We start from the raw sequence: 24,615 nt of genomic DNA, 5'->3' as shown, positions 1-24,615 counted from the left end.
GCAAGCTTTTTGGATCTGGCAGCGTCAGGTTAGCAGGTAACGACATCACAAGCAGGATCAGCAAGGCCAGAAACACCTTACAGAGGCTTAACAACGTCTGGAAGTCGGCCCAGTACAGCACCAACACCAAACTTGGACTGTACCAGAGCTGTGTCCTGTCTACCCTGCTATACGGTTCTGAATGTTGGAGAACGACAGAAAATGATCTCCACAAACTGTCAACCTTCCACACCAAAAGTTTAAGGAAAATCCAGCGAATATTCTGGCCCAAAACCCATCTCCAACCAACACCTTCTTGATCTTTGTAAACAAGAAAACATGGATACCATCCTTATGAGAAGGCGATGGAAATGGATTGGGCATACGTAGAGAACAGGACATCACCAAAACTGCACTTCACTGGACACCAGAGGGCAAACGCAAAAGAGGCCGACCCAAGAACACCTGGCGTAGGACAGTGGAGGGAGAGTTGAAGACCCTGCATCAGACCTGGGGATCTATAAAGACGCTGGCCCAGGACAGACTGAAGTGGAGATCCTTTGTTGCTGCCCTACATGCCAGCCGGCGTAAAGGGCAGTAAGTAAGTAAGCTCACAATGTGTCATTGTGAGCTTGTAGATGGGCTATTTTCAAATGGCCGAAATGTATATAGGACTGAAGTTGTTACTGTATTATTTGTAATTAACTTTGATTTGTAAGTAACCAGTAACAAAAGTTTTCAAATAAATGTAGTGGAGTAAAAGTAAACTTTGTAAAAAGTATTGGAAATTGGAAATACAAATAACTTAAAATTGTACTTACTTAGTTAATTTCCACCACTGTGTATAATAAATAATGCTGCTCATTGATTACAGGGCCCAGGGGAGTATGCTTTTTTTCTCCTATAAGTTTGGTCGATTACATCACAGAATTAAAACGCCAACAAAAACGGAATAAATGTTTTTATTCACCTTATGAAAAATAAAGTTTCTTTTAACATTCAAATAAAAATATAAAAATTATATTCTGGAAAGCTTAATATCAACAAGGCATTTTGTAACAAACAAGGACAAAAGCTTAACATCAACAAAGTTTTTTTTTTACATACAAAACAAAGTCTGAATAAATGTTAAATTATGCTCCGTCACCATGATGGTGTCACATGACGAAAATAGATAGCCAACCTAAAAGCTCACATGTCGCACGAGAGACAAGACTGTAAGTACTGTATGAAAAAGGCTTAAAGGACCACCCATTTTCAATTAATCTTCATATAATCTCACTAATTAACATAATATGGCAACATTTTTGGCAGATCTTCAAGCTCACAGCATATCTCTTTGTGCAGTGTTGTGGCTTGTATTGGTTTAATTATCATGAGCATTAGTGAGGACGATGAGGTTGACAATAAGGCACTATGACATTTCAAAGGGAAACGTTATGGTAGGCTTTATTTGGGTCTCTTTGCAGGGTTGCCTGGTGCCTCGGTGGCACCCCGCTTCACAGACGTTCGACTGGGGGCATTGGCACTGGCTGAAAGGAGAGAACACAGAGCAATTAGTTAAAGCACATATTCAATCAATCAATTCAATTCAAACTTTATTCCACACACTCAAGGGACCCATAGAGTATACAAATAATAGACAAAACACATACAATAAAAATAGAGGCAGACTCTCCAGTGTTTATGCAGCCTGGATGAGGACCGGATATAGCCTTAAGAGAGCCTCACATGTATGATTGATCCATACATCACAAACAGGTGACTGGCACTATGGACTTTAAGTAGAATTCTCAGGGCATCATTGGAGGCCACTTTACGCCTCAGTCTGCATTCTACCTTTCTTGATTGAACCAATCAATCGATCAACTTTGTCAAAATGCAATTGCAGGCAACAGTGAGGTGAAACACTTGCTTGTGCAGGCTTTCACGTTTGCAGCTCAGGGAGCAAAAGAAAATAATTATAGGCAAAGAAAACAAAATGAGCACAAAAAGCCTGAGAAAGCAGCATGTTAAAATTATAGTATCTTGTCATTTAAAGAGGTCCTATATCTCATGTAGTGCATTCAGTATAATGCATGTGTCAGTACCATGTTTAGAATTCAGAATGGAAGTCCTAAACGCAGTAAAAGTGCATCAGTATATCAATTAGATGAAAATTAGCATAAACAATGTAAAAAAGTATCATGGCATTTTTTTCCTTCAATTAAAACCTTGATTGTAATATAGATAAATAAGAACTTAAAGTATACTACGTCAGTTCCATTGATCAATGCCGAAACACAATAATTTGACCGATCATTAATACAATTAAAAAATATTAAAATGCATGCTTCCCAGTGCCCACCCACACTGATCACTTTAACACGGCAGCCATTTGGCTGGCGTGTTAAAGTGGTCAGATGGCTGGGCTGTGAACATTTACACCCCCTGGACATGACGCTACGTATGTCACAGGGACTTTACCCCCAATCCAACCCTTGACACTGAGTGCCAAGCAGGGATGTTTTAGAATCTTTGGTATGACTCGGCCGCGGATCGAACCCAGACCTCTCAGTCTCAGGGCAGACACTCTGACCACAAGGCCACTGAGCTGGTCTGCGGCTACACATACCTAGGGTTTTATCAACGTCTTCCAGCTCCTTCTCGGCTTGTACGATCTTTTGCAGCATGTCAGGCTCTTTCTGTTTTCTGACGAGGTCGTCGTGTTCCGTTTGTACCGCCATCTTCTTCTTCATGGCAGTTTTGAACTCATCCAGAAGATCTAATAGATAGAAAACAACCACAACTGGAACTAGAAAGGTGCAATTCTGGGAAAATTACAAGTGCGGTTGCACCGACAAGAGTCGCTGCTTGCGGCTGCTGAGACACAAGAGACTGAGCAACGTACAATTCAAATTCAGTGATGATCGGATCCTGCGATCGTGATACAGTATGTGGCGTTTTGATTTTAAGAAATCAAAACGCCAATAACTGACGTTTTCCATCAACTTTGGAAGCCTATTACGGACGAACGGTCGATTTGACATATGGCTTAAGTGCGTGTTGCCAAAACTGTGGGAGGAGTAGTGCGGCATAATAACGTTTATACGGAATAAAGAAATAAAGTTACTATAGTGCCCTAGTGTTAGTACAACCACACTAATGAGAATACAAACAATACTTTTAGAGCTAAACAAAATATGGTATAAGTGCCGTACCCATTTGCTTCGTGATGTCAAAGTATTTTCGTGGGATGGGTGCCTCAAACACACGGCCACCTAATCTTCCGATGGGAGGCGCTTGGTTCTTGCCCCCACCAAACTTTCCCCTGGCGCTGATCCTCTCACCTCGCCTGGTCAGGATGGTTCCACAATTAATTTTCATCTGTACAATCTGGGAAGCAACACAATACCAACACATTAGATAGAAAGCTGCTAAATCATTCAGGTCTGTTATTTTATCTTCCATTATCAGCCATGTTAATTCATGTGCATGTGTGTACGGTCTGGTAGTTTTGTTCATATATGGGTCTGTAATTCTATTCTGTGGCTGGTCAGGTGGAGTGGGAGCAGCTAGTTTCAGGAGAGCTTTTGTTTTAGTTGTATTGTTCTGTCTAGTGTCTATTGTAATGTACTCTTTCTTTATATACCTCGATGATACATCCATTTCTTTTTTTCCAATTACGTTCTACTACTGTGACCACTGGATTTATATCCAACAACAAGAAATTGCTCAGCCAGCCATGCCTAATATATACGACCAAGTATAAATCCTACTTCACTACTTACTGCCTTTCTGTACTCGTTGGCAGTATGCAAGTCATCCATCAGAATGGTATCCCCCAGCAGGCTTTTGAACACTGAGAACGCAAGAGAAAATTGCTTAAAGGCACATTTTTTCACAAAACTCTTAAAAAAGAAAAAAGAAACATATGCACGACTCATATTTGGCGAGTAGACGTGTCGTGGCCATTTACAGACGATTTTAATTATTTTTTGCTTCGCAGCAGTTGAGACTCAAGAGGGGAGTGCTATCGACTATTCTATCAACTATGCCCCACCTCTCAACTGTGCAGCCTGCAGTGTTAGTCATATTTTCTGCAGTATGTCTCTCTGGATGGCATTGCTCATGTCTGTAGGATGGCATTCTTCACAACCCAGTCTTCAAAATATTGAGCGGGTATTGTCACATAGCCGTAGGACTGTCGTCAACCCTATATGTGTAAGAGCCCGCTTTTCACTATTTGGAAACAAAAAGGCGAGGTTGAGTTGCTGGCCGGCTCCATATATGCAGATCTAGGTGATGATCCAGTCCATGTATGTGGCTATCCAGGGTTTGATGAGGTCAGTGTCGTGATCTTCATATATGGAGACGGCCATATACTGTATGGTGGCGTGACATGTCACGAGGCGTGACCATATATGGAGGCGTGGAACGACGCACACACAGACTGACGGGAAATGCAGGCTTTGGTCGCAATAATCATAATAATCGCAATGGTCGCAATAATCATAATCATAATAATAATAATAAATACAATGATTTTCTATTTAATTTGTTTTAGTCGGGATGATCATGAGTCGAAAATCAATGTCTCTTTCTCCAGAAACGTTAAAATTGTAATAACGATGCAGAGTAAAATCTGAAATTAGGCGTGAACCTCGGATGTCTGATTAATCATCACCATGGACAGTGCCGTAGTTTCAGAGAAAACAGCCTCTAAAGTCGGCTGTTAAAACAGAAGTGTAAGGTTGAGATCATGAGGGTATACGACACACGTTTCATGAGGGCGGGGGGGAGCAAGGCGTTGCCTAGCAACCGGCCCAGGGCTAAGAGTAGACTTTTAGCTAAACCGTTTCATATCAATATCAAAGCTGTGATATCAAGTCTTTGGCAGCCTACGGGTGTTAATTATAAGATGTGATAACTCGTCTTCGGCGGCCAAAGTGTTTCAAAAATATTCAAATATAGATCGGCTATTTAAAAAAAGCTAGTTAAAGTGGATAAACAGTTTTTTATGCTATACCCCCACTTCCAAAGGATCCCTTGGAAGGTCGCTGGACGCCACTTTGAATTCATCCTTCCTTTTTGTTATGCCTATTTACAGTGAGGCATATATAGCAGTGGTTCTCAAACATAGAGGAAACTATGACCAAAATTATGAACTTACTTTCGTGCACAAAGAAGAACAAACTCAAACTAAATACTGTCATACAGTATGTTTTGTAATAGTGTTGTCTGTGCAGTTGGGAAGTATTACATACAGTATGTAATACTTCCCAACTGCACAAACAATACTATTACACCAAATTATATTTTAGAGTTCCATTGCTGGCAAAGGTCCAATTTCCACTCCGGTAGCAGAGTCCTCAAGGAGGTAACTGCCCCCCTCCGTGTGAGGTAGGAACCCAGGGTTCCGCCTGGAACCATTTATCCACGGCCCTACTGAAGGGGTATATGGGAGAGGGGGCAGGGGACCCTGACAACAACGAACACAAAAGAAACCTGGAAAGCCTCTGGAACGCTTCCAATGACACTTATGCCCCATTTTATGGGGCATGCAGCGAAAACAGCCCGGTCTACAAGCTTGTAGATCTGCTATTTTCGCCAGGTTGAAAGTAATTTAATATAGTGGGTATAGTAAGGGCGAGTATGAGAAGTATCATCTCTGTCGGGTGGAAACCTCATGTCTAAAACTGTTGCTTTTCAGGATTAAACTTTTTCAGCTTTTCAGCAAAAGGAGATCTACAAGCTCGAAACGCGGATTTCAGCTGCGGATCTGCTACTTTTGATGCTTTCATGTGAATTATCAAGTAGGGCATTCATTTATAAAAATATGGAGATAAAAGGTTTCTGCCCGACAGCAACGATAAGTTAATTAATATATAACTCACGCTTTTCACATTCCGCCTTCTTTTCCTCAGGGTATATCAGAAGCTCCCTGGCAAACACAGGGTTTCCACGAGGAAAAAATAACATTTGTTCGTTTCTTATGTGTGGCAAAGATCTGCAAAAAAGGGAAAAAAAATCATTGTCTGATTGCAATAAACTACATTAAACTCTCTGGTCATTTCTGTGTATACAAGTTATTTGTGAAATGCATTTGTAATTGTTCCCAATTTGATTATGCCAAAAGTATGCCTAAACCTCACAAAAACTATATTAAGTGACGCAAGAATCTCTTAATAATCACATTGAATTCATCAATGTCACTTCAGTTTAACCACTAAGAGTTAAACTGTTCTTGGTGTATTGTAGAACGCACAAAGTCTCTTCACCAAAAATAGAAATGCTGGGGTTTAAGTGTATGTCCTAATGGAAACACATACAAGCTCATAGCTTGTATGTCTGCTATTTTTGAAAAATCGTGAAAATGCGGCACAAATCTTCGAATATATTCTTTCAGAGCGAACGTTTTTAACTCTTTGCTTCTGAGGGGTTCCTGGAATAACATACTTTCAGGCCACTGACATGTCAGTGGCCAATTACATATCCTTCTTGGGGTCCTTGACATGAAATATTGAGCACCACTGATACAGAAACATAGGTATTTCAGAAAACTGTCAGGATTTAGAAGAATTATTTTTGAAGTCGACGTCAGGCCTAAGGTTAAGCAGCTCAGCCGTTTACCTGTTGCCGGGGTGAACATACACACTGTCTAGGGGCAAGACCTCCTGCCTTCCCCGGGCGTCAGCATGGATCTTCTGTGCAGCCGCCGTCGTCTTGGTGACGACACAATCAAGCTCACCCCCAAGGTGCCAGGAGATAACGGCCGCAGCATCCTCGTCCTCCACCAGAGCCAGATAGCAAACCTGCAGAGCCAAAACCACCAGTTAAAAGCATGTTTCTCATACTTTCATGTCAAAGACCTCCCCAAAGTGTATATGTACAATATATGGCCATGGAACCTGCAAGCCTGTCAGGCCTTGATGAAGACCTATTAGGTCTACACCAGTGGTTCCCAAACTTTTTCATGTCAAGGACTCCTAAATCGACTTTAATTAGCCCCCATTTGAATAGATATGCCAGGGACCCCCATAAGAGAAGATTTTCATGACGGTTCTCGGCTAGCAGTGATTCTCAACCATTTTCATTTCAAGCAGACAAGCACCCCCAGTTGGACCTGCATTAGGCTACGGAGCCCCAATTTAATGGCATTTAAATAAAAAAATCTGTATCGTAGAATCAATGTTAATTAAACTCAGAGTGTACAAATGGAACCAGATGGACCTGTTAGGGTCAGTTTGGTTCCATTTGTACACTGAGTTACAGACCCATAAGGGTCCATTTGGTTCCAAACTATCATTTAGCTGGGGACCCCCTGGAACTCTCTCAAGGACCCCTGGGGGTCCCCGGACCCCACTTCGGGAACCACCAGTCTACACAAGTTGGTCATAATCTCTACATAATTTGTGTCTTGGATTTAGAGAACTGCAGTCCACACCACTTGGGAGTCAAGCAGTACTTGTGTTTTTGGCTATTTTTAATAGATGTGCAGGCGTAATCAATTCAAAACAATTTAACAAGTGCCACTGCCAATTTTTGTACCTCGGCGAGCGAAGGAGAGAGAGATTAGAGAAGGAGGGGGAGGGGGTTTATTTAAGATAGGAGAGTACAAAGAGACAGGAAATCAAAGGCAGAGATGGCACACACATCGGATTGAACCTGGGTCCTCACTACTCAATATTATCAATTTGATACTTTCTATAGAGCAGAGATCTGATGTTCTGTGCAAACTTATGACTTTACCTTTCCCAATACGTCCACGTTGAGCTTATAAGGATCAGGGATGTTGCACGTTCTCCTGGGCTGACTGATAATCCGCTCCGATTCAGTCCTTTTCTGCTGGATGCAACACTCTACATCTGGAACCTACAGTGTTTGGGTTAGGGTTTGCTCAGATCGGTGAACCAATATGATCCAACGCATTGCTCACGGCGGCACCCGCCCCTCTATACCAGAAATCACAGTGACTGGGCCAGGCTACTGCCTAGGCGTGTGAATAAAAATAATTTTTCGACTAATGCTCATCCCGACTAAATCGAAATTATTTTCTTTTCTTATTCAAAAACGTTTTTCAAAATGTAAAAAAGGATCAAATGTTTTCCAAATGGCAGGGAACTGTGACGTGTGTCTGTGTGTGACCATCCCTGTGCTGCTACCGTCGTTGGCTCGTCGCATTGTCATGCTTCAGGTTTGTTGTGGTTTGAGAATAGATCCCATCATCCCAGGGTGTGGGTTGCTATTTTAGCAACACTGAATGCGCTGAATCATTAGTGTTGTGCTTGTGTCATGAGCTAATGGGCTGCAGCCGAGCACTTCTCAGACACCGGATTCACATCTTACACAGGCAGTAAACTCAGTCACACTCACAGAAGGCACAGCAAGTCTGCTCGTTGGGAGGACAGTGGAGTAGTCAAATAATTCATATTTATTATATATTTATATATATATATATATATATATATATATATATATATATATATATATATATATATATTCATATTTATTCCCTGACCTTAAAATACAGAACAGAAAACATTATTCAAAATACGGAACAACTCCTTCCCCACTCTGGAGGCGAGGAGAGAGGAGGCCACTACAAGGGAATTCAATCGACTACTGAGAGAAGGGACCATTCCACCAATGATCCAGGGCCTGTCTACAAATACAAGTCGCTACACACTACGGAATGGGAGGACACTCACACAACCTGTGAGTCACACAAAAAGGCACCAGATGTCGTTCCTCCCAAGAGCGTACAAGCTTTACCAGAAGTAATAGAAACTTTTTTAGTGTTTTAGTTTTTTTTTTTTTCCTTCTTTTTAATAGAGCGGTTCTCTTTTGTCTCAAAATGTAAGAAACATCATAATTCATACTGTTATGCAATGATGTTTTTCAAATAAACTTGAACTTGAACGTGCATCTCGTATCAGTAAATTACGGGACACATTTCTCAGCCAATCAAATCATCGCTATGGGGTACACAGACACACAAAAGCACGTCCCTCAAAAATAACCTTCATCCAATCAATCTTCATCAAGGTTATTCTATTCTCCACCTGTTTTAACACCATGTACAATGATTTATGAAGTGTGATCACTCAATAATATACATTATACCATAAAAGTGTATACACAAATTACGTACTACAGTAATGATATACGATATGGGTCTCATAAAAACCTTACAGTTTTTAGTTGTGTCACGTCCACTTCACACTGGCCGAGCTCCGTTTTCAGACGAGCCGCATTGTAGTCTGCATCTTGTAACGTGCCTGAATAAAAGTATGAAGTCAATCATGATCTCTATAGTAATCAAAAACCCACAATTAAACTCTGACAAAAATAAAGTACAACTTACAGGTGAGTTATTTTAATAAAATTAAGTAAAACTTACGTTTGAGTGCTTTGTATAATTCATCTTTCACCTTGTATACGTCTTTGAAGGCAGTGATACGTTTAACAAGCTCATCCCTTTTTTGGGACAATTGTGCCATCTGCCTTTGATTGTCAGCGTCTAGAGAAGACAAACACATGAGCTTATTTTACTGAAATTAATTAGTGGCAATTCCTTCCAACACTAGATATTCAGTAGCAGTACTTGCAAAGCTAGTGAGTTAACAAAACTGAAACTGAATGCATGCATGCTCCGTTTTCAAAGAGCTTCAGTATTGTGTGACCAAGAGTGACTAAACCATGCTGAAATGTTTGACACCCCCCTCCCAGAGTTAAACCACAACTACAGCTCTCACGTTTAAAAATACATAATACATAATAATCATTATTATTATAATTATAATACATAATAAACATTTCAGCACAGAACGATTCCAAAAAGAGATATTCCAAAAAATATTGTTGTCGTACCGTTATAAAATCTAAACTTGAGCTCATAAGCGGCCAGCAGCGGGGAGAAGCCTTTGATTTCCGGTTTGAAGTGCAGGACGTACTCCTTGCCATCTTCACCAGGACTGTCAGACATAATGCTAAGATGCTGCACAAGACGACACATGAACATGATGAATATCAAAGACAAGACAAGAGATTATCTAACATTTTAGGGATATTCTCCAGCGCTTGGTCCATGCGCCACTCTAGAGCACAAAGCAGGCAGGCTGGGCCAGGCTTGTGCGCTAGAATGAATTAGCTTTTTTTAGCTGCCAATTCAGTACCACTTGGGCCTTGATAACTTATTTCACTCTCCACTAATCGATTCGCCAAAAGTAGCAGTTCCACGTGTTGTGTGAGCTTGTAAATTGTCTACATTTGGACGAACGTTCGCCACAGAATAGGGATGCCGGGGGTTCAAGTAGTTTGACAAAAGTGGCATATTTTGATTATTATCGCATCGCAATTATTTTTGTTACAATAATCGTAATAATATAATGTAAGGATATGAAAATGCACATAATGTAATTTTCATATCGTCCCATCGCTACTACCATCATACCTGGTCAACTGGAAGCCCGCTGATATATTATTGATTTTAAGCCGTTACAATTCCAAACATGCAAAGATGACCTGCTTTAATTACGTCAGTCTATATTAGTAGCTAGCTAGTAGTTATTAGTTTATATCCAATGTATTTGTATTTAAGTTCACAAAGTATTACAGTATGTAAGTAAGTACAGTATAACTAAGTGCATTTGAAATTCAATAAAAGAAAATACTTTTCAGGATTCCAATTCAAAAATAGCAAAACATAATTCAGCATTCCAATTCAAATATAGCAAAAATATCAGATCTACTGTACAAGCTCAAAATGCATCGCAGGTGGCTATTTTTGCTACTTGTGTGAGATATAGAATGACATAACTAAGTAGCCCCTTAATTTACAAAAAAGGGAAAATACAAGGATAAGAGGTTTCTGCCCGACAGTACTGTATGCAATGTGGCTCTCTGGAGTGAGTGTGGAAATATAGTGGCCCTCTCCATCATCAAAGTTGCCCACCCCTGGTCTATAGCCAAGCTTCCTTTGAGTGGTTTCTCATGCCTTTATGTATGCGCTTCCCCGCAGAAGGTTGACTTTGAGGGTGGAGACGCTTCCATCAAACAGCGGGACGTTTGTCCCACCGGCTTCACTCTCCCACAGGCTCTTGATGGAGATCACCACCTTCCCATCCACGTCCAGTACCGCTGGGTTGGAATATACATCCTGGAATAAATCATTACATGGGATTATCACCCGTTTTAAACTAAAAGAGAATATTTCACCTTTTAACAGGGTTACTTTCATCTGGTGGGCGCAAGAGCCAACGCTAGACTGCCGACCCGGATCTACTACTAGTGTGATGCATGTCCGGTTTGGGCTTAGTCCGTCTGGTTCGTCTAGTGTAATTGAGAAAAAACTAGAAATAGTGCCCCTCGGGCCACAGGTCTCCACCTGGAGGATAGGAGTGTTTGTGATGTCTTCTATCACATGAATATAGAGATCATGTGTACCGATTTGCATGAGATTTGAATAAAATGTGCGATAAAGAAATCGGACTCATAACTGTGGAAAAACTGTAAATGTGGAAAATGCAGGGAAAAGGTTTTTTCAAAGGCCTCTAGGGAGTGCCCATACAAAGTTGTACACAAACCAATTCCTGTTTTTATCTAACTGCACCGATCTGTTATAGCGCCACCGTGAGGCTGATAAAAAAATTAATAAAAAGTGGCATTTCATCCTGCCTAGTGGAAATGTGAATGTTGTAATGTTCAGTATTGGGTGACTCACCACTATCCTCACAGTCATGTCCTTCGCCAAGGTTCGGTGTGCAACGTTGTCACTGTTGGAGACCACTGGGGTGGCTGGCTCACTGTCAGGGGCCAGTGTAACAGGCGTGTTGGCCACCACTTTTATTGCAAACTAAAAGAAGAAAGGGGGGGGGGGGGGGGGGGGGGAGAGCAATGCCAGGGCTTAGTAATTTCTCCGGTCCCAGTAATGATCCACAGCCCTGCAAGTCAAGCATCAGATGTCTGCCTTAATCCATTCAAACCGGGAAAGCAACAGTGTCATTTTAGATTTTAGCTATACCTTCCCGACACAGGAGCGTGACAAGGTTGGTCTCATTGGAAATATGAGAATAAAATAGTATACTTTACTTTTGGGGCACCTACAATTTTGAGCATGCCACAATCCTGCAGGACTCATAGGGGTATAAACAGTGTAAAACACTTTACTTCTTCAGATCATCAAAATCCTTATTTTAGAGGTAATTCTGATGCATAACAAACTAAACATCTACTATATAGAGCGTCGCAGTCCCTCCCCCTCTCAGAACGGACGAACGGCCCAGGAAGTAACTTACCATTCATTTCAGTCATAGCCAATTCAGTCCGTATTTATTTAAAGACCTTTTAAGGCTCGTACAAAGCCAACTCGAGTCGTGAGAAATCATGACAATAAACTAAATTTTTTGCACCGAATAAATAATCAGAAAGAATAAAAAAGGGGCAGGGTACAACACTGTGTACATACTTTTTGTCCAAAATGCTGAAACTACACTCCCATGAAGCATTGCGACTGACGTTCACTTCCTGGAAGGCTGGAATGAGAAATTGCCCGCGTTGTGCACTGGAGTCGTCAGTCGTGTAGTGTTTGTTCTTTGATTATAGTTTCTAGTCTACATTAAAAAGTTTATCTGTTCTTTTGTACCATAACATAAGTATGGTGCAGTGCTTTGTTCCCGACTGCAACCACCGGCCTGGGGTCAATATTTGCCGTTTCCACACTTTCCCGAAGAACAAGTCGGCGTTCACATTATGGACGAGACGTATACGATGATATCACAGCTTCAATGTTTGATACTTGATAACAAAAATAACAATCACAGCTTCAATGTAATGGATAGCATATGTTCTTACCTAATCATTACATTTTATATAAATCCAAAGGTACCTCATGATTTAAATAATGTATAATGTATTTTGTGTTACTCGACTACAATTAATTGAAAACCTTAGTTACCAGGCAGTTAGTTACTTTATAGATTTTGGTTATTATTACAAAATATACACTTATAGCCAATGTACAAGCTTACAAAATGTCTCATTGTTTTGTGATAAATTGTATACATATAATAACTTGTGAAACATGACATTCTGCACAATGAGTACTACAAGTAACTTCTGATTACCTTGACTGTACTTAACAGAGTATTTCTACATTGCAATATTGATACTTTTACTTTTTTTACTAAAACAAATTGAGTACATGCACCACTGCATGGCCATTAAAATATTAATGTGTGTGTGTGTGTGTGTGTGTGAGATCTCCTGCTGTACACTACTGTATTTTAACATCAGTCATCATAAATAATGTTGTTACTTCTGGCTGGTACTTGTGTTCTCCCCTGCTGTTTATTAATTCGTTAATTAATTTGTAATTCCCACTATAACATGAATTGTTTGAGTCAGTTTGATTTATGTAGACGTAGAGAGATAAACGTTAGTTACTAATTCTGAACTCACCATAACTTTGTATGTCTTCATACTGGCTCTTACAGAGCCAATAAGCTGGCCTTGTGAAAAAGAACATGCCAGGACATGGCCAGACTCATAGTGGTTTTCACCGCGGCGGACACTCTTTTCTTCATTTTTAAAATACCGTAACATATTCGATAAAGAAATCATTGTACCTGCACATGTACCTGTAAACGGTATTAGAATACTAGTGTTCTAATATGGCGGGTCAACAGGGGGCAGTAACGATTTCCACGGAAACCGCAACCTCCACCAATCACAGACGTCGACATCACCGGATGTTTGGACTTTAGCATTCTGGGTAATGAAGTACTTCTCCGTGAGGTCGCGCATAAAGATCGTTTTTACTAAAACTAGAGTGATAGCATGCATGCTTGGGGTTTCTACAGGAGCATATAGAACCATTTTACAACCACGACCACAATGGTAAGTGTACATGGAATTGTTACGATATTATGGCTGATACGAGAATTCCCTATGGTCCAGGTGAATGGGATTTTTACTTCTGGGTCTGGCTCTGACGTCACTGCGGCGCTCTATAGTAAGGTCTGCTTTGTAGTTTGTACCTATTCAGGTTTAAGCGTTTAACCCACCTGCTTACTGCACATGGTTTTTGTTTCGTCTATAGCCAAGACAAACTGGGTGATGTACTTCCCAGTACGTTCTGGGATTCCCTTATCTCTGTAATGCAACATAGAGAAACATGTGGTTACACACCTTAAATATTCCTTGCTTAAACTCAGTGCATAATTAGATGGTATTTGAATCCATTTAAAATCAATTTACAGTATATTTTTTAATACAATACAAATATATTATTATTATTATACCTGAAGTAAAGACAGTCTTCATTGTCATTTTCCATAGGTCGACTGCACTTCAGTTGAGTGGCCTTGAAGAAAGAAGTTAGCAGTATTCAGTAGTAATAAACCACACAACAATAATGCAGTGGTTCTCAACTTTTTCAGGCTGTGACCCCCCAAAATAATCATAATATTTGATCTGGGGACTCCTCACTCTGATAAGCACTTGGAATGTAGGAGTTGAGGCATTCAATTTAGTTTGACTTGATTCCAAGTGAAAATAGAATATTTAAAAGCTCACAATGCCTCTTTTTGCCCCTTTCTTTTTGGGGAAATGTTTGACAAGTTTTTATTATAGTTTGTTGCAGTAATGGTCTTTTTATTTTCTGGTCCTTAAATTGTCACTTCACTTTCATCAGACTAGAGGTTGAGAACAACTGCAATAATGGACAAAAGTTGTGAAATTATGACTTTTGCCTGTCAGTCACTCACCCCTGGTGGTGGCATAGCTGGTGGTGCCCCAACTCCTTGCTTCCACAGGAACATAGACATAGCGGCAGGGCTTATACCCTTGACAGGAATACCTTCTTCTGAAGCCGCAAACACTGAGAACACTGAAGAAAGACAAGGGGACGTCAGGATTAAAGCGAAATAAAATCTCACAACAAATGATTTGTATCGCCAAGTCCTATTATGCAACGTCTTAAACGATGTAAAAGAAGGGTTCTTTCACTTGAAATAAATCAAAAGCTGTTCGTAGCTACAGTGGAGTCAGTACTGCTATACAGGGCCTGTACTGAGACATGGACCCTTACAGCACAACAGGAAAGCACCCTGGATGGAGTAAATGGCACTAGATGTCACATGGTCGTAAGACCCTGTCTCTGATGTTAGATAGGAACAGTGTGGAGGGCAGCGATTCAGAAAGTCCTAAGTTGGTGTTGGTAGACCGGACTCTTGCATCGGGGGAAAAAAAGAAAAATTTAAAAGAAAAAGGATAGACACACAGTGAGTGTCATCAAAGGGGTAGGTTAGAGGTGCATGCACTGTAGGTAAGACTAGTATTGGTGTTATATACATTCGTCTCTACACCAATGCAATGAATATGGCTCAAAGCCCAGCAACAGCCACAGAGACAGACAGTATGTACAGACCTGGAAGGGTGCCCCCTGCAGGACACACAGCTTTGACGTTGTATTCCACCTGCAGGTTGACAGGTTTGTTGGGGTTGGGGACGATGGTGAGTTTCACAGAAGGGCAAGGCATGGGTTTCTTGTTGAAGGTCCCGCTGAATTGCAGCGTGTATTCCCCCCTGGATCGGCAATGGGATATGAACAACAATGCAACAGCAGATGTTATGGACTCCTCAACCTTTCCCCCACCCGTGTCCCTAAAGCCTAATTTATACTTTGTGTTGCATGCCAATTGGTGTCTGATTTTCACCTGTACATTTCGGTTAAAAAAAAAAAAAAAAAAAAAAGTGAACGGCAAAAACCAGGGTTCCCACTGCCCACACATTTTTATCAATACATTTCCAACTTTTCCAGAATGTTTAACCCAATTTCCAGGCCTGTAACAATTGTTCAGTGCAATGAGTCTCTTACTCCTACTGTATATATGCAATGCCCAAAGACAGGCAGTGTAGCAACAACAAAGCATAGAATATAAAATGCTATAATTCTATTCCAAATGTTGTGCCAAATCTTTGCTACACGACCTATCCTAGGGCATAGGATCACGCTGCAGCACGTTGTGAGCAAATACAAAAAGGGTAATGGTCAAGAGGTGCACACACATCCACACATTTCAACGGGTGCAGGACCCAAAAAAGTAACTAGGAAAACACACCGTTTTAAAAGCTCCCAAACATCAATGTATTGACAACAGAGAGTGTAAAACAATACAATGTTTCGTCAGGTATCAAATAATAAAGGGTACACTCACTTTGGTCCATGCACGCTTAATACAGTGAATTTGGCTTTCCCCTCTGTGTCTACTGGCTGTGACGTTGCATTCGTTTTCACCTGAAATGTAATTAAATTATGTGAAGTTGTAAAAGCTCCTCATCATGAATATTCAATTATTCTAAAGTCGAGGTTGCCTTTTGTTCACTCAGTTTTATTTGTGGACAATCAAGGATATAAATTAACTTTTTTTCAGCCCAAAAATACTTTAAAGAACAAATAAAAATTATTATTTGTATATTTTGTTTTCAATTAACCCATTAGAACAGATATAAAAGTCATGTCGTGCCACGTTTGAGCTTGTACAGCTGCAATTTTCTTTAACACTTTTTTGTAAAAACTATTTAGATCTACTGATTTAGTAAGTATTTTGTAGAACCGGAGCTTCCTTCCCGATAATGTCATAAGATTAAATGAAACTGGGCTTCCAGTAAGTAGACTATAGTATAGTAGAAAATTAAAAAAAATCCATTATAGTAGCAACTCTATGACTAAAACCCATTCGATTCTAATGGTACTAGTCCACTCCTAGGGATGTGACCAACGGTTGCAAAGGTACCAGTGTGACAGAAAGTCCTATAGATCTACATATAAACATACAAAAATCTTCATAGTAATATTCCAAATCCAATTGACCAATTACACTTGGTACACTAACCTTTAATACAGAGGACGTGGACCTAAGCATGACGACAACTCTCTGGTCAGGGGAGGGGTTTCCCCACTCATCACAAAGCTGGACGAGGAAGGGCGTGGGGATGCCCTGCTCATTCAACACCTGCAAGGGCTAGAGCAAATAGGGAAAATGCTTAATGAGATTTAAGCAGACACATGGCTTAAAGCAAAAACAGAATCTCATGACTGAAAACGTTTGTTAGGCCAGGTCCAAATCTGTGATTTGTGACACAGGGTGTTTCCTAAACAATTAGCACAATATGTAGAATTATGATGTTCTACATTCCAGTTGGAGACATCTCAGATTCAGAATGCTTCTGAACATGCATTCCATAGCTACGTTGACCAATTCAAACACTATAATATAATCTATTCTATTGCTACTTTGAAAATGTACTATTACTATTTATATTTAACTATTACTCTCAGTTTCATCTTAAAATAACTAATAATGGAAAATAGCAGATCTTTTGGTCCACGGCATGATTCCATAACAGACTTCTGCAGAATCCAAATGACTTAAATCAGTCATGGCAACTGAGAACTTTAAATTAATCCATACAGACAGGGAAAGAAAATAACATAAAATGGCCCGGCATTGGGTGGTAAATGTACTGTAGGTATTTAATCTGGCAGTGAATGAGTTATGGTCAACAGGGAAAGGGACGTTTTCTTACTAGCTCTGGTCCACTGAGCAGTTTCAGCTGTGTAGGTGCTCCGGGGTTCACCATGATCCGAAGAACCTCTGAAAAGCTTTTCCAGGTGAAGCTCAGCTCCCTGGCGCCAGGGGTTCCAGAGAGAAAGCGTATGCCGGACACAGCAATGCGATGGTTGCTCTCCTGTGGTTTCAACACAAGACACAAACAGTGAAGACATCGCCATTCGATACCTCTTCCCTGCATTTTTCACATCTGCCTTTTATAGCGCAACCGGGAGGCAGATTTTTGCTAAACAGATTTTGTCCTAACATCATGCAAATCGGTACACAGTGGCCCTCATTTAGTGTAAATTATGCCTTAAATTCGAGCGTGGGTTTTGGCGTGCGCTTATATTACGTCGCTACAGCATTTACGAAGTGATCGTAAATAGCTGATCCAGTCGTAAATTTGGGCTCCGCGTTGATAAATGAGGGCCTGTATGTCTATAGTCATGTGATCGACGTGAAGACTAACGTTTTTTAATAATCCATCCTGATTGGCAAATGTCAAACATTGCTGATCCACAATAACATACCAGGCCTGTGCTCCGAAGACTACTTTTTATAGTTACACTTCAAGACGATCATCTTAACACTTTCATACCTGCCATGTGAGGCCAAGCTTTTGTTTATCCAGACCCTCAGCATCCACAGTGAGCTGATCAAGGCTGATCAAGGTCAGCACATCCGTTACATTTCCGTATTTGTCGTTGAGTTGCAAGACTGAAAAAAAGAAATAAATCAGCCTGGTCTGAACTGAGTGGTGCTGTACTGTACTTGTACGTGTTTGTGTTAGGCTGCGCAACAGTGACACTTGGTGGTGAAATACACGCTATTTCCGTGCTTAGACGTACAAAGAGACAGACATACGGACACACATTGCTGCGTATAGGAGTGGCTAGCACCACTCAACAACAGCGAGAGAGAGATAGAGAGCAACATACGTTTATTTTTTATTTTCTCAGGATTTAGAACATTGATTTTAAGAATAATCGGAAAAGTGTTTGAACAATTTTGAATATTGTTGATTTTTTTCTGGAGGTCCCTGGCTGGCACAAAACATGATGCTGTTGTTCAAACTCACAGATATATCCAGGTAGTGTGTCACCGATCCTCACATTAGAGACGTAGCCTAGCACGGCTTTCAGCTTGGTTGGTGCATCCGGACGAGGGCTAAGAAAACACAAGCATACGGAAGTGCACGAAATGTGAACTTCATCAGCAGATGGAATTTGAGTGGAACGGATTTCAGATAGTGAATAATAAGCTCCATTAAAGAGTTCTGCTTACACTACAGTGAAGGAGGTCTCCACGGAGCCACCGGCACCTTGGTATGACACCTGGTAAAAGTGCTGGTCCTTCACCAGCGTTGGCACTTGGACGACGGGAAGCTTGCCCAGAGCCAGGTCCTCCAGGTTTCCGTCAGCGCTCCAGTTAACCTGAAGACGAAAGAGAGAAAAAAAGATACAGTACACATGCCATTCTCCGGTTTACTTCCCGTATCTGTGGGGGCCGCCTTTTTAGGAGACATGGAAGCATGTTGGAGTCTATTCATTCCAATGGAAGAGCAAACGTGAACACAGCTTCTGAACCCTTCTTTAGCTGCGTGGTCACTGAACTAAATATTGGACCCGATGGTCACAAGTCACACAATCTTCCCACATTTTCATACTTAAATGGCTTTTCTCAGAGAGACAAATGAGGAGAAAACCTACTTCATAACAAGTACGTAACAGAGTACTTTTACACACTTGAAAAGTGTGAGCACTTCTTCCATAACAGACACACCTTGATCTGTGCAGCATGCTCCTCGGAGAGAGGCACCGCTTTGCCTCCCTCGTCGTACAGTCTGTAGAATAGGTTTTCGAGTGAGTCTCCTGCCACCCATTCTATCTTCTCCTTGTTCTTCAGCGTCATTTCGTCCTCGCCCTCCTGACTCCAGATCTCCACCTGGGACACCCGCGTGCTGGGGACGACCGTGACCTCCCTCATGACGGCCGCCATGCCCTTCTGACTCTGAGCAACAGCGCCAAAGAAGGATGAGAAGGAGGAAGAAGACAGCGGTGTTGACAACTTCGTCAACAAATAAAAAGTAGACTAAAATGTTAGGGGAGGGACTAACGGAGAAGAGATCCAGTAGAACTAAGACGTGCCATACAAGCTTGTAGCTTGTAAATCGGCAGACGCACTGTGAGCTTGAATATCGGCTATTTTCGGCAAGTATAAATCAGGCATTAAGACGGCGTCACAGTCCACCAAAATACATTTTGGTGGACTAAATAAAATGTAGATTTATTTTGTCTATTTTTAGTTGACTAAAGTCAACTAAAAACAGACTAAAACAAACATTTCAGATGACTAAATCTAAATGGATGTTTAATCAAAAGACTGACTAAAACGACAAATCGTTGCTGTCAAAATTAACACAGGAAGACAGTGAGCGACATGTCCAAAGTTCATGGATTAATAAAAAAATTAACTCACTGACGAAAATGTATATAATAATAAAATATAAAATATATAAAATCACAATGTTTTAGTAATATTGTTCCTGCTGTTCTACAAGCTGCCAAACAGGTGAAGAAATCACAGATCGAGGCTTACCTTTTGCTTTCATATGAAATATTCAAGACTATTAACAATTTGGGTGCCGGGGAATCTTTCAGAATAAAGGCACTAGGGTGCATCTAAGTAGATGAGGAGATTTTACTCCCCCCAGTTGATGTCATATGTCCATGTGTGGTACATCCCTATGGAATAATATGGAATGCACATGCTAATAAAAAGTATTTAAAATATTGCTTTGATGCTCAGATTATCCTTAGGAAGTATTACGTTTTATTTATTTATTAGCATAGGCATTCCATACTGTACATTCCATAGGGCTAGACCATATGGAATCATCAACAGGAGCAGATCCTATTGAGTGAAAGATTCTCTATTTATGAAAGAAATATTTAAGGTCTTCACGAGTCCCAGGCACCCCGCGCTTTTATTTGATAGGATGTTTGTGGACGCGGTTATTCAAGTGTTAAGATTTTATGGAAGATGCTTCTGAACACAAAAGTAAACAGTAACAGTAAAAGTAATGCATTGAGAGCTTGTAGTAATGCATTGAGCTTGTAGTAATGCATTGAGAGCTTGTAGTAATGCATTGAGAGCTTGTAGATAGGCTATTTTCAATGCACAACATGCTTTCATAGAAGACATGCTGGCTTCTATGGAATCCAAATGACTGAAATCAGTCGTGGCGACTGATTTCAGTCAGTCGCCACGTTCAGGATCCTCGTTTAGGAATCAGCATCTGAGAACCTTAATCCATGAAAGTTTCAGCCACGGAAAATAAAACAATCTAAAACTTACAGGCACAGCAAATTTGGCCTTTAGATTCCTTCGCTCTCTTTTCATGTTCTTCAGCTTTATCGGCTCTGTGGATATGCGACCGGCTCCCGTGCTACTGCAGTCGACGGCCACTGGTGGGAGCTGCTGCACCTGGAACACCACAGGGGAAAACGAATAATAAATCATCTGACAGAGTACAGAGCACGTCACTGTACACTGTGAGATTTTAACACTTCACCCTACCAACAGAACAATATAATTAAAGAAAATTGCCTTTTGGAAAAGCTGCAAATGAACCTCGGAAGCTTCTACACTATTCCCTCCCCTTTAGCTAAGATGAAGTTACTGTAGCACGTGACTTTTCCCCACATGAAGACCTCCCAAGGTTTAAACATATTGGCAGTTGGCTTTTAATTTAAAAACTAAATCCTCTTTATTACTCCTGAGTGCCCGGATCATGTGTTGATTTTTCAAATGTCTTGATCCCGTTTGATTTGTGAGAGCGCCATTTACACTTTTTACTATAGTTACCTTTTTACCTTTGTTGTTCTTGTTTTTGCTGATGGGAATTATCGTGTCGAAGACATAATAATGAAGGCACAAAGACTATGAACATATGCTGTAGGGTTGCCTCTTTGTTTGGAGTGAAAGGCCTTCTTATTTTCATCATTCTCCAACCTCTGCAAATGAAATGTAATGGTTCCCACCGGTGGGGTTGTCTAAGAGACGGTAAACATGGAGGACGAACACTGGCGACTAACATTGTACTCTAGCTCAACCCAGATGACTTAAATACTGAGTGAGAACTGACTCACCGACAACGCCTCTCGCTCTTTATTACTTTCTTGAGTGGGATATTGTCTGCTGAGCTGGATCAAATGTTTTTTATTAAGTGATGAACATGATGTAAGACATGCGGATGTAAGATGCCCACATAGATCGCTCATGCAGCAAATCCAAGGATGATTGCACTTTTTAAGTGCTTAGTTAGCACGATCGCAAGGGTAGCAAATTAAAGTAAATTGGACCAAATTGACATGTATGGGTCCATTTGCTTAGAATTGAGGAATGCATTCATGATGGATTTTTCTCAAACGGGACAGGATTAATTTTGGCCTGGCAACCGATGTCCAGTGATAAACATAAACACGGAACATGCCTCGCAGCAAACAATCAGCTTGGGGTGAGCCGCGATGTTTCCAGCTTCGTCATGGATTTCAACATCGAAGACGAGAGGGTTTCCATTCTCTACGGTTATGACTTTGTCCTTTCCTTTCACGTAGATGGAATGAGGGTTGCCTGCAAAACATTAACAAGACAGCTCAGGAACCAGTGTTAGTTACACGTATATAGACTGACTTTGTTGACCTGGGGAACCCCCCCCCCCCCCCCCACACACACACACACACACACACACACACACACACACACACACACACACACACACACACACACACACACACACACACACACACACACACACACACACACACACACACACACACACACACACACACACACACACACACACACACACACACACACACACACACACACACACACACACACACACACACACACACACACACACACACACACACACACACACACACACACACACCATCTGGCACACTTTGTTGCCATGACTACAACCTCTCAAAAAAGGCCCCTTACTTCAACACTCTACCAGCACAAAAGGATGTTTCTTCTCATCACTGACCCCTCAGGTTAGTCAGTGTTTATCACATTCACTGGCCCATGCATTGTTTCACAAGCAGCAGTGGAATAAGTACACACATTTATCTTATGCAACAAGTAGCAATACCACTTGCTTTTCATTTATTTATTTTTGTAATTTGTGTGTATGTGTATGTGTGTGTGTGTGTGGGGGGGGGCATTGAATAAGAAGTATAGGAAGGGGAAGTTTGTTTAGGAAGGGGGTGTGTCGGATAATTTTTTTACAATATCTAAATACTATCTGAGGTTCTCCCAAAACCTGGGTAGATGTTTACATTACCCCAAACATTATTCAAAGAAAAAGTACAGTACTTGCTTCTGGGGGGTCCCTGGAACAACATATTTTCAGATTGGGGTCGGTGGCATATTACATATAGTTTTTGGGGTCCTTGACATGAAATATTGAGAACCACTGATATAGAAACATGAGGTTTTTCAGAAAGAAAATATATATGTTTTATTTCGACGTCAGGCCTAAATGGGTGAAGACGGATGCAATCTCACCAGGAAGGAGACTGATCTTGACCGTCTGAGAGTCCACCGAGAGGCCAGGCATGATCACTTTCAGGTCATGTTGTTTCTGCAAAATAATAAAGTATTTCTTTATTATTCAACTTATAATTAACCGGGGGAAAAGGCAATAGCTTTTTATAGATTTTTGTGAAAACTTTTGCATTGAACTTGGCTTTAAAATGTTGTTTCTGTAATTAATTGGGCCATTGACAGTTTTGAGGGAAAAAGTACACACCAGAAGGCAAACTATAAGGTCGCTGGACTTTGAGAACCACTGCTTTGAAACCAGGGGGGCAGTCAGAGAGATATTTTGTGAAGCCACTAAGGAAATGAAAGTTCATATAATGGCCTGTTGTGGCGCTGTCACTGGACCCAGAAAAACCCATAGCCCCATAGAAGTCCATGTATTTTGGCCCAACTTCACATAGACTGTATTACCTTAATAAACATGGTCATGAATACTTTTTGCTTCCAGTCACTAGTTTAAAGTCTCATTTCTAATGTCATAATATTCTTTTTGGAAAATTATGGTCCCCTCGTTGTCTGGGCCAGCCAATGGGCCAGCTGGCCTGAGCTGGGCCAAAACGGATCTAGAAAGATGGCGACTTCCATTGCAAGGACTGACAGGCTTCATTTTACCTTCATGTTAGACCCGCGGAACGCTTTGTCCATATTTTTTACAGTCTATGTTTGAAACACAAGGATTGCACAGAAGTACCGGTACTAGTGCTCTCTAACCTCACTATGGTAGTGCACTTTGCCCCTCGCTTTGACTCCTGTGATGGTGAAACTGGTCCCTTTGGCATCGGTTCCCCGGAAACTGACATCCACGTCGCCACTGAAACAAAGTAAACACAATAAAAAAAATTAGCTGTGGATGTGCACGCACGCAGCTGTGGATGCGCACGCACGCACGCACGCACGCAACACACACACACACCCACACCCCCCCCCCCCCCACACACACACACACACACACACACACACACACAATGTGTGACAATAAAGCTGATTCTGAAGACAAATTAAATCTGCCATGTCTGAAAAATGTAATCTTTATTTGTGAAACAGTGTGAAAGGAGCCACCTCTACCAGTAGATCACAAAGGCTGTGCAGGTAGACCACATCTCCCTAAAATATATCTATCACTTGAATTAAGGTGACTTGATTGATTGATATTATTGATTGATAAAAAGGGCCTGTCAGCTCAAACCCACAAGAGTGTTGCACACAAACATCAAGTTATATACAAGAAAACCTACCATTACATTTCTCCTCTCTATTTCCTGTTCATAAGACAGTGCATGTCTTATGTAACCATTTCCAGGGATGATAATTATTTTGGTCATTAGATCTTGTTGAGATGGTCATTTAGAAAGTAGCTCTCAGGTAAAAAAAAGTGTGGGAACCTCTGCTCCATTCCATCAACATAACAAATACAAGGAAATGGACC

The 24,615-nt window shown here is 41.0% G+C and overlaps 1 protein-coding gene across 1 annotated transcript in view; it reads right to left on the bottom strand.

Annotated features, from left to right (window-relative positions):
• Window positions 1-925: 925 nt before the first annotated feature.
• Window positions 926-24,615, bottom strand: part of smchd1 (structural maintenance of chromosomes flexible hinge domain containing 1) — a 42,183-nt gene continuing 18,493 nt past the window's right edge. The window contains exons 22-48 of the mRNA XM_080794325.1: window positions 23,901-24,000; window positions 23,154-23,229; window positions 22,072-22,211; window positions 20,934-21,062; window positions 19,359-19,586; window positions 18,861-19,009; window positions 18,655-18,743; window positions 18,175-18,293; window positions 17,551-17,712; window positions 16,857-16,985; window positions 16,179-16,258; window positions 15,389-15,546; window positions 14,727-14,848; window positions 14,262-14,323; window positions 14,025-14,112; window positions 11,684-11,815; window positions 10,958-11,119; window positions 9,832-9,958; window positions 9,362-9,481; window positions 9,154-9,239; window positions 7,711-7,833; window positions 6,592-6,773; window positions 5,856-5,968; window positions 3,750-3,820; window positions 3,180-3,354; window positions 2,594-2,743; window positions 926-1,511 (exon numbers count right to left, since the gene is read on the bottom strand). Of these exons, the coding sequence (XP_080650451.1) occupies window positions 1,429-1,511; window positions 2,594-2,743; window positions 3,180-3,354; window positions 3,750-3,820; window positions 5,856-5,968; window positions 6,592-6,773; window positions 7,711-7,833; window positions 9,154-9,239; window positions 9,362-9,481; window positions 9,832-9,958; window positions 10,958-11,119; window positions 11,684-11,815; window positions 14,025-14,112; window positions 14,262-14,323; window positions 14,727-14,848; window positions 15,389-15,546; window positions 16,179-16,258; window positions 16,857-16,985; window positions 17,551-17,712; window positions 18,175-18,293; window positions 18,655-18,743; window positions 18,861-19,009; window positions 19,359-19,586; window positions 20,934-21,062; window positions 22,072-22,211; window positions 23,154-23,229; window positions 23,901-24,000 (3,355 nt within the window). The 3' untranslated portion in view covers window positions 926-1,428. The remainder of the gene's footprint in view (window positions 1,512-2,593; window positions 2,744-3,179; window positions 3,355-3,749; window positions 3,821-5,855; window positions 5,969-6,591; window positions 6,774-7,710; window positions 7,834-9,153; window positions 9,240-9,361; window positions 9,482-9,831; window positions 9,959-10,957; window positions 11,120-11,683; window positions 11,816-14,024; window positions 14,113-14,261; window positions 14,324-14,726; window positions 14,849-15,388; window positions 15,547-16,178; window positions 16,259-16,856; window positions 16,986-17,550; window positions 17,713-18,174; window positions 18,294-18,654; window positions 18,744-18,860; window positions 19,010-19,358; window positions 19,587-20,933; window positions 21,063-22,071; window positions 22,212-23,153; window positions 23,230-23,900; window positions 24,001-24,615) is intronic.

Source organism: Protomyctophum bolini, assembly GCF_963924005.1.
Source record: "Protomyctophum bolini genome assembly, chromosome: 21".
NCBI lineage: Eukaryota > Metazoa > Chordata > Actinopteri > Myctophiformes > Myctophidae > Protomyctophum > Protomyctophum bolini.
Note: the sequence above shows the minus strand (reverse complement) of the source record. Positions and strands in the feature narration are given on the sequence as shown.